General features: G+C 45.2%; 1 protein-coding gene across 1 annotated transcript; it reads left to right on the top strand.

Annotated features, from left to right (window-relative positions):
• The first annotated feature begins 1049 nt into the window (after positions 1-1049).
• Positions 1050-16499, top strand: LOC112913281 (C-type lectin domain family 4 member G-like). The gene is made up of 8 exons (XM_025989865.2): positions 1050-1091; positions 11520-11643; positions 11812-11922; positions 12166-12219; positions 12301-12390; positions 12739-12890; positions 13948-14051; positions 15837-16499. Exons 1-8 carry the CDS (start codon positions 1050-1052, stop codon positions 15961-15963), a joined length of 804 nt encoding a protein of 267 aa, XP_025845650.2. The 3' UTR covers positions 15964-16499.
• The last annotated feature ends 391 nt before the right edge of the window (positions 16500-16890 follow it).

The raw sequence follows: 16890 nt of genomic DNA, 5'->3' as shown, positions 1-16890 counted from the left end.
AGTAAGTTAGAGGGTGAATTTAGAAATCCACCAGTGAGTGTGTCCATGGGGGATGGGGAGCTCTTTGCTGCCCCCTGTCCTTCTGGGAATGAATTTCGCCCCAGGATTATGGGAACAAAAATTTAAACCCTAGACATTCTTTGCCCAATAGAGACTGTGATCCTGTTTCGGGGTCACTTTCCTCAGCATTATTCTGACAAAGGGGAAGAGACTGGTCTGCTAGAATCCAGGGTGATTGGAGTAACCCAGGTCCCCCAGTGCCCATCTCACAAATGAAGGAGCCCACCATGCCGGGGAAGAGATTGGAGAAGTGATGGCCATATGTTTGGGGTGGCCTGACTGCTGTGGGGATGAGGAGGGTTTTGGAGGGGAGCTGTGCCCTGCTCTTTACCCTCAGCTTGGGAGGCACCTCATGTGATCAGCTGAACTTGGAGCTGGAATCCACAGGATTGAGAGCCTCCCTAATAAAGAGGGTACTAGAGGCAGGCAGCATGGCAGTGAGAACTCAGGCCCTGGGGTCAGGCAAAGCTGGTTCAAATCTCAGCTCTGCCCCTTAAAAGATGTATGGCCATGCATGAGGGATAAACATTGAGCCTCATTTTCATCATTTGTGCAATAGAGGCTCGAAACGAACTCACCTCAGAGACTGTTGTAAGCAGTTAATAAGATAACCCAAAGGCAGCATTTAGTTCAAGGATTGGCACATGGAAAACTAGTGAATGACACTGGCATCCTTATTTATATAGCATGGTCACTTGTAGGAAGAAGGACATCAAGGTGTGGAGAATAGGGGATGAGCTTGGGGAAGTGGCTAGAAGGAATGATGAGAGGATGCAGGGAGCAGAGGAGAACTTCTAGAAACAGAGGAAGCAAGGATTGTTACAAGAGCAGCCCACAGGCCCACAGACCTGGATCTGGTCCCAGGTGCCCACAGCAGTGCCTTCCTCCTTCCTCTGAGGCTGGCCTTACCACCCTGAGCTTCCCAGTGTCAGCTACTGGCAGCCCAGCTGAGCTGACTGGGGGAGTTTCTGGCTTCCTGAATGGGGAACATGGGCCTGACGACAGGCTTGGAGAGAACTCGTGTGGGGACAGTGAGTGTAAGGGTTGGGCAAAGTCCCCTGATCCTTGGATGTCAGATATCTGGGCTGGAAGGAAGAGGTAGACTGTGGATCTGGCAAGGTTTCAGGGTTCAGAGAATCTCGAAGGCAGGCTGGGGGCTGAGGGCTGAGGATCATGCATTTGCCCTCTCCCCAACACTTCCCAGACTCGAAGATGCTGGTTAGTAGGTACACGGAAAGATTCTCATTACTAATCATCAGGAAAATGCAAATCAAAACCACATTGATGTATAGAATTGTCAAATTACTATGTTGGACACCTGAACCTAATATAACATTGTATGTCAACTACACGTCAATTTAAAAAACAATTTTAAAAAAACATCAAGATATCACCTCACACATGTTAGAATGAGTCATCAGAAAGATAAGAGATAACAATTGCTCATGAGATATGGAGGAAAGGGAAACCTCATGCACTGTTGGGATAGTAAATTGGGGCAGCTGATGTAGGAAGTAGATGGGGTTCAGGAGTGAATAGTTAAGAAAGAGTTCTTGAGGTGTCGTTGGTGCAAAAAGGTGGTTTTATTAAAGCACAGGGATGGGACCCACGGGCAGAAGGAACTGCACTGGGGTTTTGATGGGTGACTGATTATATACTTTCAAGTTGGGAGGGAGTTAGGGATAGTGCACGTCTCTAAGAAAATTTTGGAAGCAAGGGTTTCCAGGACCTTAAGGGTGCTAGTTATTGTTAGGTAAAGGTCATTTATTACTATTTAGTAAAAACTCAGTCACGAGACCCTTCAGATGTATATCAGTGGGCCATATGCTTGGAGGATGATTGCCAACATATGTGTAGGAGGATAGAGATAAAGGAAATTTCCAAAGGCATCTTTATATGTTAAAGGAGACTAACAGGATCCTGGGGGTCAAGATAATGTTAAGCGAAAATTTCCCCTTGGCCCTGTGGCAGCCAAGCTTCCAGGGGAAGGTCACTCTCCTTGTTGTCCCCAAGACCCATCAATGGATTGCAAGTAGTAAGGAAATTCTTTTTTTTTTCTTTTGCCTTTGTTTCCCACATCACAGCCACTATAGAAAATAGCATGGAAGCTCCTCAAAATATTGAAACTAGAACTACCACATGATCCAGCAAGCCCACTTCTGGGTATTTATCTGAAGTAATTGAAATCACTATGGTATAGTGATACCAGCACCTGCACAGTCATTGCAGCATTGTTTACAATAGCTAAGATACTGAAATAACCCAAATATAATATGTAGTGGAATATGTATATATATATATAACAGAATATTATTCAGCCATAAAAAGAAGGAAATCCTGTCTTTTATGACAACATAAGTGACCTTTGAAGGCATTGTGCTAAGGAAAGTAAGTCAGAAAAAGGCAAATATTGTACAGTCTCACTGATACATAGAATGTTAAAAAGCTGAAATCATAGAAAAGGACTATATTTGTGGTGGCCAGAGGTTGGGGGTGGGGGAAATTAGATTTTTTTGTCAAAGATTATAAGCTTTGTGGGTCTAGTACCCTACTCATTCACACCCACTACGTATCTTTCAAAATATTTAGGTATGACTGGACTCCAAGCTGACTCCTCAAAAACCAGGAGAGAATTAGATCTACTTTTTCTCTGGGGGTGGAGTTTCTGGTCACCAGGCTCATTTCTTACTTAATGAGGCTTGAGATCCAGCACACCCCCCATCCCACCCCCAGTATCATGCGACCGGTCCTTCTGCATCTGTCATCTCACCCCTTCTTGGATGAACAAAGCCTTACCAATTTTCAGGGGGATGATTTTGCTCCTCCCTGTGTCGGCCAGAGATGTTGGAACATGTGATTTCTGAGTGATTTCCTACAGTGTTGATTTCTCCCTCCAGGTTGGGAGGTGATAACCACCAGCCCAGGAATTCTCAATAATTTTTTATTACTTAAAAAAAACCCACAAAAAAACATTTAGGTGTGGCTATTCCTCTACAAGCAGAAACTGTAAGTACTGGTTTCTGCCATAAAACAAAAGCATGTGGGTGGTGGGAGAGAGAAGCCCTTGTTCACCTTTGTGGGCTCCACCATCTAGAGTAAATGGAATGAAGCTTTCTGCACAGAAAAGGAAATAAAACCACGTGTGAAAATTGGAAATTTCAAAGCAAGAGATCCATGATGCCATGATCTGAGTCCTGAGGTTGCCTCCCTCAATCCCTGCGTGTTCCAGTACAGAAATCAGTGGATTCCCGCTTTTGTTTTTTGGTTTGCTTAGCCTCAAATTTACATTTCTGTCCCTGACAACTGAAACAGTTTCTGTTCAATCAGAAGGGGTTTTAGAAGTCTGTCACTCCTACCACATCCAATGGGGGAGTCATTTCCCCACTCACACGGTTGGTGTATGGTTGGTGTGCGAGGCTTCTGTTTGAAGCTCCCCCTTCCCCCCCAGATGGGCCATTTTCTCTTTGGATGCCTTTAATCATGAGAAAACTCTTCCTCTCATGGGATCTCCAGACCTCACTCATTCATTATGTGTGTAGTGCAATGATCTCATAAACACAGGAGACATTTAGTTCAATGCCTAGAACACATTGCTTTAAAATCACAGCATGCTACAGTGCTTGGCTGGTCAGATGGTTGAGTGTCCGATTCAGTTTTGGCTCAAGTCATGATCTCAGGGTCCTGGAATCGAACCCCACATGGGGCTCCACACTCTTCAGGGTCTGCTTAGGTTCTCTCTCCCTCTGCCCCTCCCCCTTTCATAAATCAATCAATCAATCAATCTATCTATCTTTAAAATCACAGCATGCTCTTAATCCCCTTTAAGACACAAATATAAATGGGTAACTCTTTGATTATTTGGTTCTATTCTAGTGAATTTTTTTCTTCCTACTTCCGGATAAATGCCAGGAGGGCAGGGACCTCATCTTGCTTGTTCTGTGCTTGAGTTCCCAAGCCTGGAACAAAGAAAGCACTCAGCAAATGTTGGTTCTCAAAATGTGGGGTAGTTGGTTGGCTCAGACACTTACAGGACTCTACCGAGTGATAAAACAATACTTGTCATGAGAGAAAAATTCTCAAAAGGCCTGACATGCAAAAGAAGCCATTTTAGGTTTTTTTCTAAGTCAGAATAACTGTCTGTAAACTTTAGTGAAACCAAAAACCTGATTTATGACCTGCCAGCCATGCATTGTACATCTGTCTTTTGTTTTTTTTTTTTAATTTTTATTTATTTATGATAGTCACAGAGAGAGAGAGAGAGGCAGAGACACAGGCAGAGGGAGAAGCAGGCTCCATGCACCGGGAGCCCGATGTGGGATTCGATCCCGGGTCTCCAGGATTGCACCCTGGGCCAAAGGCAGGCGCCAAACCGCTGCGCCACCCAGGGATCCCTGTACATCTGTCTTTTGAATGAGTGGCTTAAAGGAAGACCGTCTGGTCCTTGAGAGATTGATCAATGCTCCTGCTCCCTACATTCCTTTAAATTAAAACTCAGGATTCCTGCCTATGTACTGCACACTATATCTAGTGCTAATCTATAATCTTTTGAGCCTTTACAAGATATAAAAAGAAAGTATATAAGCTTGAAAAAACGTCATTCTCAGGAGCACTTTCTTCCCTGTAAAGAGTGTGTTTCCTAGGCAGCTGTCCTAACCTGGACTGGAAGTAAACTCTCTTTCTCACTTTTAGAGATTCTAAAAGGTTTGTTCCTTTTGCATCGATACTACCTAGCATTTACCGAGCATTTCCATGCACCACACTATGAGGCAGGTGCTATTACTATAAGTTTTCCTGTTTGCACATGGAGGCTCAGAGAGGTCAATTTATGTCACCAAAGTCACACAGCCAGAAAGTGGCAGGGTCAGGATTTGAACCCATGTTGGCCTGATGTGAGTCAGTGCCCCAAAGTAGGAAGCTATCCACGCTACCACATAAGTCTCCCCCTTGCCTATTGAGTTTAAGAACCTGAAGAGAAATGAAGAGTTCACACTGGTGGCCAGTTGGTCTCTGTTTAATAAATGAAAACAATAAATTAAAGAAAAAGAAAGAGAAAAAAGCAAATCACCAGAGAATTCAGCTGAAGTGATGTCATGGAGTCTCCTTAGCAGGCAATTAGAATTTGTCTAAACCTGCCACCTCCAGACCCACCCTAACACTCCCTTTGCCATCAGTCAGGGCTCCTGGGCATGCTTGCTCAAGAACACAGGTAGATTAAAAATATTATAGATGTGACAGGCATTAAATAGCCCAGTGGGACATACTCCCAGCACAATCTGCCGAACTCTGCTGGCATAGTAATCCCTAGAAACCAATTCCAAGTTTTGTTAGTGAACAAGCCATGGGATTCTTGGTGACACTTAAGGGCTCATTAAAAGTTGGCTCACAATTCCCCACCTCAACTTCATTTGCAGAAATTAAAGAGTCCCTGAGGATCAGCCGCAGAGCTGATGCACAGCTCAGGGCTAAGGTGAAGATAGAGCCACAGATTCACCCCACTCTGGAGATTGGTCCCCAGATAGTTTTCGACTAAGGCTCAAGCTCCAACTTGGGCATTTGATTACCACCAAGAGATTTTAGCGGGAATTGGAGGCGACATTCTCTTCCCCCATGCTACAAGATTCCCAGAGCTCCAACCAGCCAAATGCTACAACATGCACACTGGGATCCTGGGCAGCAGAACCCAAAGCTTGCAAAGCACCTGGTGCCGAGCATGGCCACTGTGAGCGCTCCGTGCTACAGAGTATACCGTGAAGATCTCCAGAGCTCTGAGGGCAGCTGAGAATTCTACTTCCACAGTAATGCTAACTGCACTGCATTCCAGATACCTCATCAGCAACCTTGCCCCTCCTTCTCCACTAGACTGGCAGCCCTAAGAGGGTAGGACCAATCTGAACTTGCTTAGTATTGTGTTCCCACAGCCGGGCATCTAGCAGATATTCAATAAAACTGGCTGAGAAAAGAAACGAGTCTCTCCTTACAACCCTATGGAAAGTCTGTGTGATGCAAAATTCCACCGAAATGTGAATGGCTATTCCCTAATTTATCTGAAACTCACTGACACTACAGCCAGTATTCCTCTATGTAAAATGTATGTCATCTAATGCCTGTTGGGAGTATGGGGTAATGTACTCTGTAATCTGACCCCCATTTGCCATTTTAGGTCTTTTTGAGCCACTGACTCCTCCTTGCTGCCCTGTCTGTCTGATCCTTGGATGGACAATTATTTTCCCACCTCAGGTCCTTTGAACATGCTGTTCCCTTTGCCTGGTGTACCTTTCCTCTCACTCTGCTCCTGGAACAGAATGTCTTAGCCGAAATGTCTATCCACAAACCCACCCTCCAGCCTACCCGGAGCCTTCTTCCCTCTACTTTCATGTCCACAGGAGCAGGCATGTCAGTCCTGGTCATTGGGGGCTCCCCAGAGAAGGGCTCAGACGTTGCATATACAGCTGTTGGATACATGCTAGCTGGGGCTGGACTTCCTTTCATGTGGAGATAAGAGTTATCTGGCACACAGTACCGAGGCTGGTCATGCTTATCAAACTAACCAACTCGTGTGGCCTGTTCCGACTTTACCCAGTTATCAAAGAGACCAGATCATGAGGCTTCCTCCCTCCATGCACCATCACACAGCTGCCTAGCAAAATGTGGGGGCACTTCTTAAGCAAGACGATGACCAGAGGGTTGAAGAGTTTTTCAACTTGACTTAACTGTACAATCCGTAGCGGGAATTTTGTCCTACAAATATTCACGGTGTTCCTAGTTGGTGCTAGAGATGGAAAGTGACTGGACCTGAGTGCCACCGCTAAGAGCAACCAGGCAAGGAGTGGGGAGATGGGCAAGTGCTGAAGTCACTCAGATCCTGAGGTGCAGCAGACTTCTGGGATACTACAGTCCTGTTGACTTTCCTGAAACCCATCAAGGTAAAAAGATCCAAAAAGGAAATCCACTGACAATTAATTTGCCACTAACACTAGAGAGTACTGCCACGTTCCTGTGTCTGGGATCAGATGGGAGACTCGGGGGAACCTGCCTCACACGCCCTGGGCCAGGGGTGCAGTGCCAGGGAGGGAAGCAGGTGCAGAACATTACTCTTGGGGACAGCCTGGGTCTGACCCATCTCTCCGCTTACAACTATGAGCACAGATTCTGGCTCCCAGTTGGGGCTGATGAATGTTGGGAAGGAAACGACTTGGACAATATCTCTCGGTCACTCCTGGGTCAGACCCAGTGCAGAGACCCAGAAATGCATGGGTCCTGCTTGGCAGAACAGCTGAGCAAAGCTACAAGGCTGTGGTTCGAGGGACCTTGGTTATTGGTCATTTTATCTCTGGGGGCCACACACAGTTTGGCACATAGTAGGTCTACAAGAAATACTTGTGAGACAAAGGAAAGCATGGTGCCCATAGTTCAAGAAAAACTGAGGCTCAGGGAGGCCAAGCCGCTCGTCCAGAGTTACAGCAGCCCCTCCAGGCAGGGTGCAAGATGCAGCTGAGCTGAGACCTTGGGCTCCTCTCCATCTCCTGGCTTAGTACTGACCCCCTTCTGTGACCTTAGCCTAAAACCCTGACCTCTCTGGGCACCCAGAAGCAGCAACAAATGATATTTCTCCTCGTCCTGAATTCATTCCTTGGTTGGACGTCCATTCCTCTGATGTCATTTCCTGATTTGAGTGGTGCCAGGAAACCCCCAGATTGCCCCCAAATCCTGGGTGGGGCAGTGGGCTGGAGCTTAGAGGAGAGTGCTGTTGGGACCCTCCGTCAATGCTGGCACCTCCCCCAGGGCCCGGAGGGGTGGTTCCACGGTGCCTCCAAGTCCCTTAACATTTTGGCCCTCTCTGACTTCCCAGCCTTCCCAGACCCCATTCTGGGCACTTCTCCATGCGTTTGCTCATGCCGGTTCCTCTGCCTGCCAGTCCCTCTGTGACGCCTGATGCCGTGTGCAGATCCTGTTCATCCTTCAGAGTTCAGCTCAGATGCCACTTCCCTCCTTTCCTGCCTGCACTGTAGGGTCTCGCAGCACAATGCATGTCCTTCCTCCACTGTTTTCTTTAATGCATTGTTATTGAATATTTACTTTTCCATTTAATATTTACCATTCCGGGTGCTGGGAACATGGCGTGGGACCAGTGAGATGCCATCTCTGCCCTCAGGAGGTCTGTAGAAGTCCAGTGGGAAGCACAAACCCACAACCTGGTGATGACAGCACCATGTGATGGGGGACTTCAGGGCAAGCTAGGAGTCAGAGAGGCACCTGGCCAAGTCAAGGATGCAGGATGCAGGATAGGTTCCTGAAGGAGGTAGCCTATGACCTGCGACTGGTTGGTTGGAGCAGATGGGAGTGGGGCATGAGGGATGCAGTGGAACCTGGGGATGAGAGGTCTGGTACAGCCATAAAATTGAAAATGTTCCCATCTCATTTTAGCCTAGAGATGCAAAGTAGAGATGGTATTAGAATTGGAGACTTACCCAATATTCAGCCCTAAGGGAAGCCTGCCTTTTCCCCCCAGAATCTACCTGTGAGCCCCGTCCAATGCCTGGCAGGTATTTGGGGACTCCTGCTACTACTTATCCACAGACAACTTATTTTGAATCAGGCCAAGGCTCCCTTGCACAGGAGAGTGCTCACCTCGTCACTATCAGCAGTCCAACATAGCAGGTGAGGACAGGTGGGGCTGCAGATTCCTTCTCAAGACAGAGCATGGGCATGTCTCTGTCCCTCATAGGATCCACTACATACCCCATTGTCCAGCCTTCAGGCCCATGGGCTTGAAAGTTCCCAGAATTCTAGCCCCAGATCTACTCATTGACTGTGAGTAGGAGCCCTTCTGGCTTATCTCACCCAAGCTGTCTCAGCATGTGGACATGATCCAACCACACACTCTCCACTTTTACTATTTTCTTTTTAAATTGGAGTTCAATTTGCCAACATATAGCATAACACCCAGTGCTAATCCCATCAAATGCCCCCCTCAGTACCTGTCACCCAGTCACCTCAACCCCCGCCCACCTCCCTTTCCACTACCCCTTGTTCATTTCCCAGAGTTAGGAGTCTCTCATGTTCTGTCAACCTCACTGTTATTTTCACTCATTTTCTCTCCTTCTCCCTGTTTCTGTGGCAGGAATTCCTTTTCCTCTGCTATCAGTCCAGAGAAGCCCTACTAATCCTTTTAGTCCTAGAGAGAGCATCCCTTCCTCCACATTTCCCATGCTGACCAGCAGATGTCTCCCTCACAGCCTTGCACATTATGGGTCCTCCATCCTGGGTCTGGGTCTGGGTCTGGGTCTGGATAGGATGTATCTCTGTGTCCCCAGCGCCTGTAACAGTTGCAAGCGGTAGAGACTCAAGAGATGCTTGGTGTGGCATTCAGTGGCAGAGCCACTTATACTGCGTGGAGTCCAACTCTCAAGCCTGGCATTGAATGTCCTGTAATGAAATTCATATATACATTGGGGTTTTTTTTTGAGGGGGGTAGGGATTTGAGGTTTAAGGTTTGAGGTTTAAGTGTGCACCAAATGAGAGAAATGGGGACAGGATTGTCCCTGGTCGGTGACAGGCACCAGAGGGAGTGAAAAATTTGAGATAATTCTTTTTTTTAATAAATTTATTTTTTATTGGTGTTCAATTTGCCAACATATAGAATAACACCCAGTGCTCATCCCATCAAGTGCCCCCCTCAGTGCCCATCACCCAGTCACCCCCATCCCCAGCCCACCTCCCCTTCCACCACCCCTAGATCGCTTCTAGAGAGAGTTAGGAGTCTCTCATGTTCTGTTGAGACAATTCTTTCCTATGTCTGAGACCCACTCAAACTCACTATGGTCCTGGGGGCCTGAAGTGCTCTTCCTGGAGGCCACTGACAGTTCTGGTGGACCCCAGATAGCAGAAGAGGACTTCCTTTGGAGAAGGCACTTGAAACTGAGAGCCCCCAGATATTCAGGACCCAGGTAGATATCCTGCTTAGCCAAGTCTAAGAATATTACTATGCCTTTCAAAAGACCCCTAGCTGTGTTTACGGGAGGCTTGTGAATCACCAGATACCATAGTCTCAAAGCAGAGAACATCCTTGATAGGCAGAGATACTTATTTCCATTTTACAAACAAGGAAACTGAGGTTGATAGATTAGGTGGTATATGGCAGGTCATTGCAGTAAATGAGTAAGAGATCTGGGACTCAGAATTCTGAGAACGTTTAAAAATCATGAAAGATAGTTAAAACACAGATTGAAGGAACTCATAAAATTCCTAGCTGGGTAAACTCCAAACAGCATATGGTGGTGCGCACACACACACACACACACACACACACACCCTAGTCAATCTGCTGAAAAACCAAAGAAAAAGAGAAAAATTGTAATGGCATTCAGAGAGAAAAGAGACCCATGAAATCACATGATGTATGAACATTTCCTAACAGGCTTGATAAATAGGAGCCTCTCCATCAGCAATAGATTGCATGTCCTCTTGCACCCCGATGTTTATAGCAGCAAAGTCCACAATAGCCAAACTGTGGAAGGAGCCTCGGTGTCCATCGAAAGATGAATGGATAAAGATGTGGTCTATGTATACAATGGAATATTCCTCAGCCATTAGAAACGACAAATACGCACCATTTGCTTCAACGTGGATGGAACTGGAGGGTATTATGCTGAGTGAAGTAAGTCAATCGGAGAAGGACAAACATCATATGGTCACATTCATTTGGGGAATATAAAAAATAGTGAAAGGGAATAAAGGGGAAAGGAGAAAAAATGAGTGGGAAATATCAGAAACGGAGACAGAACATGAAAGACTCCTAACTCTGGGAAATGAACTAGGGGTGGTGGAAGGAGAGGTGGGCGGGGGGTGGGGGTGACTGGGTGGCGGGCACTGAGGGGGGTACTTGACGGGATGAGCACTGGGTGTTATTCTATATGTTGGCAAATTGAACACCAATAAAAAACACCAATAAAAAATAATTTTATTATTAAAAAAATTGAACACCAATAAAAAATAAATTTATTAAAAAAAAGATTGCATGTCCTCCTTACTGTATCATATTCTCTGTTTAAAATATAAAGTTATAAAACAACGTGTGGTGAAGGAGTGGCCACATGCTCCGAGAGAGCATAAATGTAACTCTAGTGTTGAAACTACTACAGCTTTATCTCTGAGAAAATTTGAGATCTTTTGAAACAAATGTAACCAGGAACCTAAAGGTGCCAATGCACTGGAAACTTCTAGGTAGATGTCTGGGGCTGCTGCTGTCCCCTCGAACTGAGAGAAAACAAAGTTGTAGAGAATGCTTGGAACAGAATACTTACTCCAAGATGCTGATGCCATCTCCCTGTGACATGAATTGATGATAAGCCATCTAGAGATCTTGGGGGCCTTACTGAGCTAGGAAGGAAACATCTGATGGTTTACATGGGGGACAGCATTTCCTAGTATAGGAAGGGCGTGTCTTCAATAATAACCAGAAGGACTGTGTGGAGCTAGAGCAGAATGAACTGCAGCCACGGGTGAAAGAAGCCACAGAGAATATCAGGCTACAGGACCTCATGTCCATGGAGGGAAAATCTTCACCCATGCTGGGAGAACCAGGTGAGTCAAGAGGCCAAGGGCAGGAGTAGTACCCTCCTCAAAACCAGGAAGCACTTACTGCCTCCCACTCCAGGGCCTGGTTCAAGCTCCTCCCTCCACATTCCCAGCATGATTTTGGCCCTTTCAGAGACTGTGTACACTGTTTCATGCTTGCTGCATTCCCTGCAGGACGGCGGGACAAAAAGCTGCTCCAGGATGGCCCCTGGAGGTTTTTCTCCCTGGTAATGACTCTCATGTTGCTTCTGCTAGCCCTCAACCTTGGTGTGGTCCTGGCGGAGGGTAAGGTGTTGAGCCAGTGGGAGTGGGTGATCACATGAACCCAGGCCCCCAAATCTGCAGTCTTGAGAAGAGGACCCTACAGGGCTGGGGCAGAGTGGGTCAGTAGAGGGTGGCTGGACTGTGTTGCTGGACTTAATGATTCTAGAAATAAACTGCCCTCCTCATCTCAGCCTGCAATTTGGGGAGTGGGAAAAGAATCATGTGTTAAAAGGTCTAGAACATATCAGCATGTATTTCTTCTAGTACTGCAGTTCTTCAACCAGATGCAAGAAGAACTCAAGCAATTGGACATCAAATGTGAGTGCTGAATGTAATGGAGGGATTTTCCCCTCCCACCCCCACCAGGTCTTGATCTGTGTTTCTTTGTGGGTCTCTTAGTTGTACAGGGTCTGGCAGATGCTGGGCACAAGCGGGACATCATGTGGGGAGAGGTGTTCCGGCAAGTGGAGGCTGTGCGGGCAGGCAATGGTAAGGAGATGGGGCTGGTTGGGTGGTGGGAAGTGGAAGTTGGGAGAGGAAGGTTGTTTTCTTGAGCACTGTTGGTGGTCATGGTTTTTGCAGCACGTAAGTGTGTGTAGGGTTGTTTTAATTGACCCTCCATCAAAGTTGATTTTACCTAAAGTTTGAGGCCCCAGGCACGGCATTATTCTGCCATCTGATAATGCCCATCTCTTGAATGAACAAATGGGAAGCTACTGTGCTCACTTTTGCAAAGTGGTAAGGATGCACAGATTTGAGTTACTTCACTGGAGGCTTTGTTCAGTGGCCAATGCAGCCCTGAGCCCCAGCAAAGCTGACCTCTTTCCCCATCTCCAGAATCCTCCTGTGAGCCCTGCCTGGAAAACTGGATGGCATTTCAGGGCTCCTGCTATCAATTTTCCACACAACCACTGGACTGGTTCAAAGCCAAGGATGACTGTGCTGAGAAGGATGCTCACTTGGTCATCATCAACAGTCAAGCAGAGCAGGTGGAAAGGGGGGGAGGGATGTTCGGCGGACTCTTCAAGTCATTGTAGGCTTATGTCCTTGACCCCTGTGGAGTCTAACGCAAACCCTTCTGCCCTTCATAACACCCTTCCACTGCCTTAGCATGCAGTATTGGCTGGGATTCAGTCTTGCTTCTGAGCAATTCTTCACACTGGCCCTTCTATCCAGAATGCTTCCCTCTATCTACACGGACAACTCCTACTCCTTCTACTCCATCAGATCCAACTTTGTCCTTCACCATCCTTCCCACCCTCTCTTCCTCAACACTGGACTATACTGACAAGTCCCTGGTTCATCTCCTCTCACATGAAGAACTCCCAGGTTAGGAGTGGTTCTGATTCATTTCTGAATCAGTAGGGCTGGGAACCAGATTAGACACACTCAGTATGGCTCAGTGGACTCAATATTTGTCAGTGGAATCCAACTGATTGCTAGAACAATTTCTAAAGGGGCAGTGTCCAGATTTCTCACCTTGTAAACCACGCTCTTGAATAATCCCAACTATCTGTTAGCTACTCAGCTAGGAGCCATATTGGGCTCTTATCCTCTCATTGAAACTTCAGAAAATCCTGGAAGGCACCTGTCATTGTTATACCCCCTTTTTTTTTAATTTTTTATTTTATTTATGATAGTCACAGAGAGAGAGAGAGAGGCAGAGACATAGGCAGAGGGAGAAGCAGGCTCCATGCACTGGGAGCCCGACGTGGGATTCGATCCTGGGTCTCCAGGATCGTGCCCTGGGCCAAAGGCAGGCGCTAAACCGCTGCGCCACCCAGGGATCCCTGTTATACCCCTTTTATAAATGAAAAGCCTGAGGATGATAACTGTCCATAATTTGCTGACCACATGGGTCATAATAATGGTGGAAACAGAGATCTACCGGGAACTTTCAGCCAATTTCAGCCAAGGAAGCTACACTGGACCACATCCCTGCCCATGAGGTCTTCTAGGTCTTAGTACTTTCATGGATTATTTCTACCGCCATTCTCACCTCTGGCTATAGTCTTTCTTGACTTAATCTGCTTTCCTCTCATGCAGAAATTCCTGAGTCCAAAGGAAGATGTTGGCTACTGGATTGGCCTTAGGAAACAGTACCCAAAGGGCATTTACAAGTGGCAAGATGGTTCAGTCCCCACTTTTGAGTGAGTATCCCTGTTGGGACTCAGAACACTTGAGCTTGTCATTCCCATTGGATCTTGAAGACATCTTTCCACAGATTCTCAAACTGCCTCAAGTCAAAACCAAACTGCCCGTTACATTTCTTGTTGTCATGCTTAACATGGTATTTTGTTAGCTACAGAGGTGTGTGTGTGTGTGTGTGTGTGTGTGAAACCATAATTAAACAACATTAAATAGGAAGTTCTTTATTGTAGGAAGTCTGGGTGCCTTTAATACATTGAAGAGAATTGTGCACTTTGAGGAGGGAATAGATAGTGTATGATGTGCCAAGCTTATTGAGATGCACATGTTATTTGGATGTATCTGGAGCTTCTGGTGTCCTACAGAACACACTTGAGGAATTTAGGGGATCCAGTCCTAACCCCTCAACATATGATTCAATGACCTCACATTCTTTTCTTGAACTTTTTTTCATGTCCACATACTTTACCAGAACTTCACACTTAGTCTCCTTGACCATCTTGAGTACATTTTCTTTCCTTCATTTCCACCACTTCTGCCTCAGCCCAGGTCAGGACAATTGCTATATATCCTACATTTAGCCTTACCTTCACCAGCCCATGCTCTAGTCAAGTTCAAGGGGCCATCTTCCTAAAACATGCCCTTGATATAGTTTTATGAAACAGCTAATTCTTCAGTGTCACATGGATAACCCAGAATCTTTAGATGGCACCTTTCAATGTGGACATAGTGGATGCCATTCATCTTTACATTCTCATCTTCTACACTCCAAAGGGCTCTCCACCTCCTTGTCCCAGCTATGTGCCAAATGACTCATATTTTTAGACACTATCTTGCATCTGATTTTTCTGCTTTTGCTCTTGTTATGTCATCTGTCTAGAAAACGTTTTATTGGTTTGGTGAACTGCAATATATTTGTCAAGCCTCATAGAGGAATCCATCCATTGCCCAACATGAATTAATCCAACTCCCTTAATATCCCAGTCATACACTATGTAGAGTTTTGTGGCTGTGTTGACTATGAGCTTTCTTTGCCTAAACATTCCTTACTTATCAGCAGGCTGCTGCTTTAGGACAGAATAGGCATCCAACTCATTGATGAGTTTCCAGTACCCAGTACAGGGCTTGGTACACAGCAGGTACTCAATAAACTGTTTTGGAATGAATGAATGAACGAATGAATGAATGAATAAATATTGTAAACATTGTTTAGGAAAGAGGGTATGGGATCATTTGATAGACTTAGCACCTATTATATCCCAGACATTCAAATGCATCTTGTCCTCAAACTTAATCTCAGAGATCCAGGGATGTTAAGTCATTTGTCCACATGGCCTCATTTATTTCATTTATAATACAAGAAATTGTGCCAGATAATTATTATAAAACAGTGGTGCTCAAAAGGTGATGATCTCCCCTGAGAGCTATTTGGCACTGTCTGCAATATTTTTGGTTGTCATAATGGAGAGGGAACGCTGCTGGCATCTAGTGGGTAGAGACTAGTAATGCTGCCCAATAGCTAAGGGTGCATAGGAAGTCCCCCAAAACAAATAATGATAAGGCTCCCAATGTCAATAGCTCCTTTGTGTAGAAACCCTTGCTATAAGATATGGCTAGGATATTTTACTTTCAGGGATTTTTCACATATCCCCAAGGCTAGACTCATACCTGGTAGTCTTATCCTCTTCTGGGATCTTAATGGTGAAAAGCCCAGCTGGGCATGGCTGAGTGTAGCTTGCCCCAGCATGGTTAAGAGATTTGGCTGATGATTGTGTATGTTTTCACAGCAACTGGACTAATACCGAATCTTTTTACTATGACTGTGTCATCCTGTGGAAATTTGGCTCCTGGTTCTCTTCTACCTGCAGTGCCTACTGGTATCATTGGATCTGTGAGAAACCACAGATCTGCTGAGTCTGCTCCCTTTCCTCTGTCTGTGGTCTTGGGAAAAGTTGTCTTGATATGTGACCTCATAAACAATTCCCCAACTTCTCTGTGTAAAAGAGGATTTCCTGAAAGCCCCAGTTCTCTTGGTAGCATCTTTCCCCTTTCTTGCCTCTAATTCTAAATGCTGTTGAGGAACATGAAAAATGATACCAGGAAGGAACAATGAGCAAAAAATATTGTGTAGGACTTTCTACAAGACAAATAATATAGTTTTTTAAAAATGACATAAATAAAGGCAAATGTAGTGTTGTTAGAAAATAACAGAGCCTTAAAGACATAGTTAAATTAACGTGTGTACCATGTTTGGGTTTTCTTTGAAATGGTTTCTGAAGGAATCACAATATTTGAGTATGGATTGTGTATCAGGAAACGCGAAGGCATTTTTATTTATTTGTGAGGTGTGCTAATGGCTTGGTATAGATAGATGATTTGATAGAGATATATCACTATATGTCAGCAATACATACTAACATGAGTATGGGTAATAAATATAGTTAAATTTGTGTCCTGTGTGGGATTTTCTTTAAAATAATAAATCAGATGAACAGGAAGATTGTATATAAGAAACTCAATTGACCAAGTGTTTATAGTTATTAATGGAGTCCATCATATATTTCCTCAATTTTCGTCTAGAGGAACATTCTACATAAATTTTAAACTTAATCAATGCAATTCACAAGAATTCATATAAGATAAACATGATCAAAAAGAAACTCAGCAAACTTGTAGAACAGAAATGTCTGAACCTAAAAACAGTATCTACATAAAGTCCTACTAAAACCATTATACTTCACTGTGTAGTATTGAGAACATTCCATTTTAGCTCCAGAGCAATATATGGGTTTCCATAGTTATGGATTTCTTTTCAACATTATTCTGGGGGCCCTAGACAAG

This window comes from Vulpes vulpes, chromosome 9 (genome assembly GCF_048418805.1).
Source record: "Vulpes vulpes isolate BD-2025 chromosome 9, VulVul3, whole genome shotgun sequence".
Lineage (NCBI taxonomy): Eukaryota > Metazoa > Chordata > Mammalia > Carnivora > Canidae > Vulpes > Vulpes vulpes.
The sequence above is the reverse complement of the archived record's forward strand: the minus strand, read 5'-3'. Positions and strand labels throughout refer to the sequence as shown.

Bases quoted from the DNA above. Each gene is read 5' to 3' on its own strand.
- LOC112913281 (XM_025989865.2), top strand. From the start codon at position 1,050: ATGGGCCTGACGACAGGCTTGGAGAGAACTCGTGTGGGGACA. The intron at 11,644-11,811 runs GTGAGTCAAGAG...CATTCCCTGCAG, and splicing joins ACCCATGCTGGGAGAACCAG to GACGGCGGGACAAAAAGCTG. The intron at 12,391-12,738 runs GTAAGGAGATGG...CCCCATCTCCAG, and splicing joins GGCTGTGCGGGCAGGCAATG to AATCCTCCTGTGAGCCCTGC.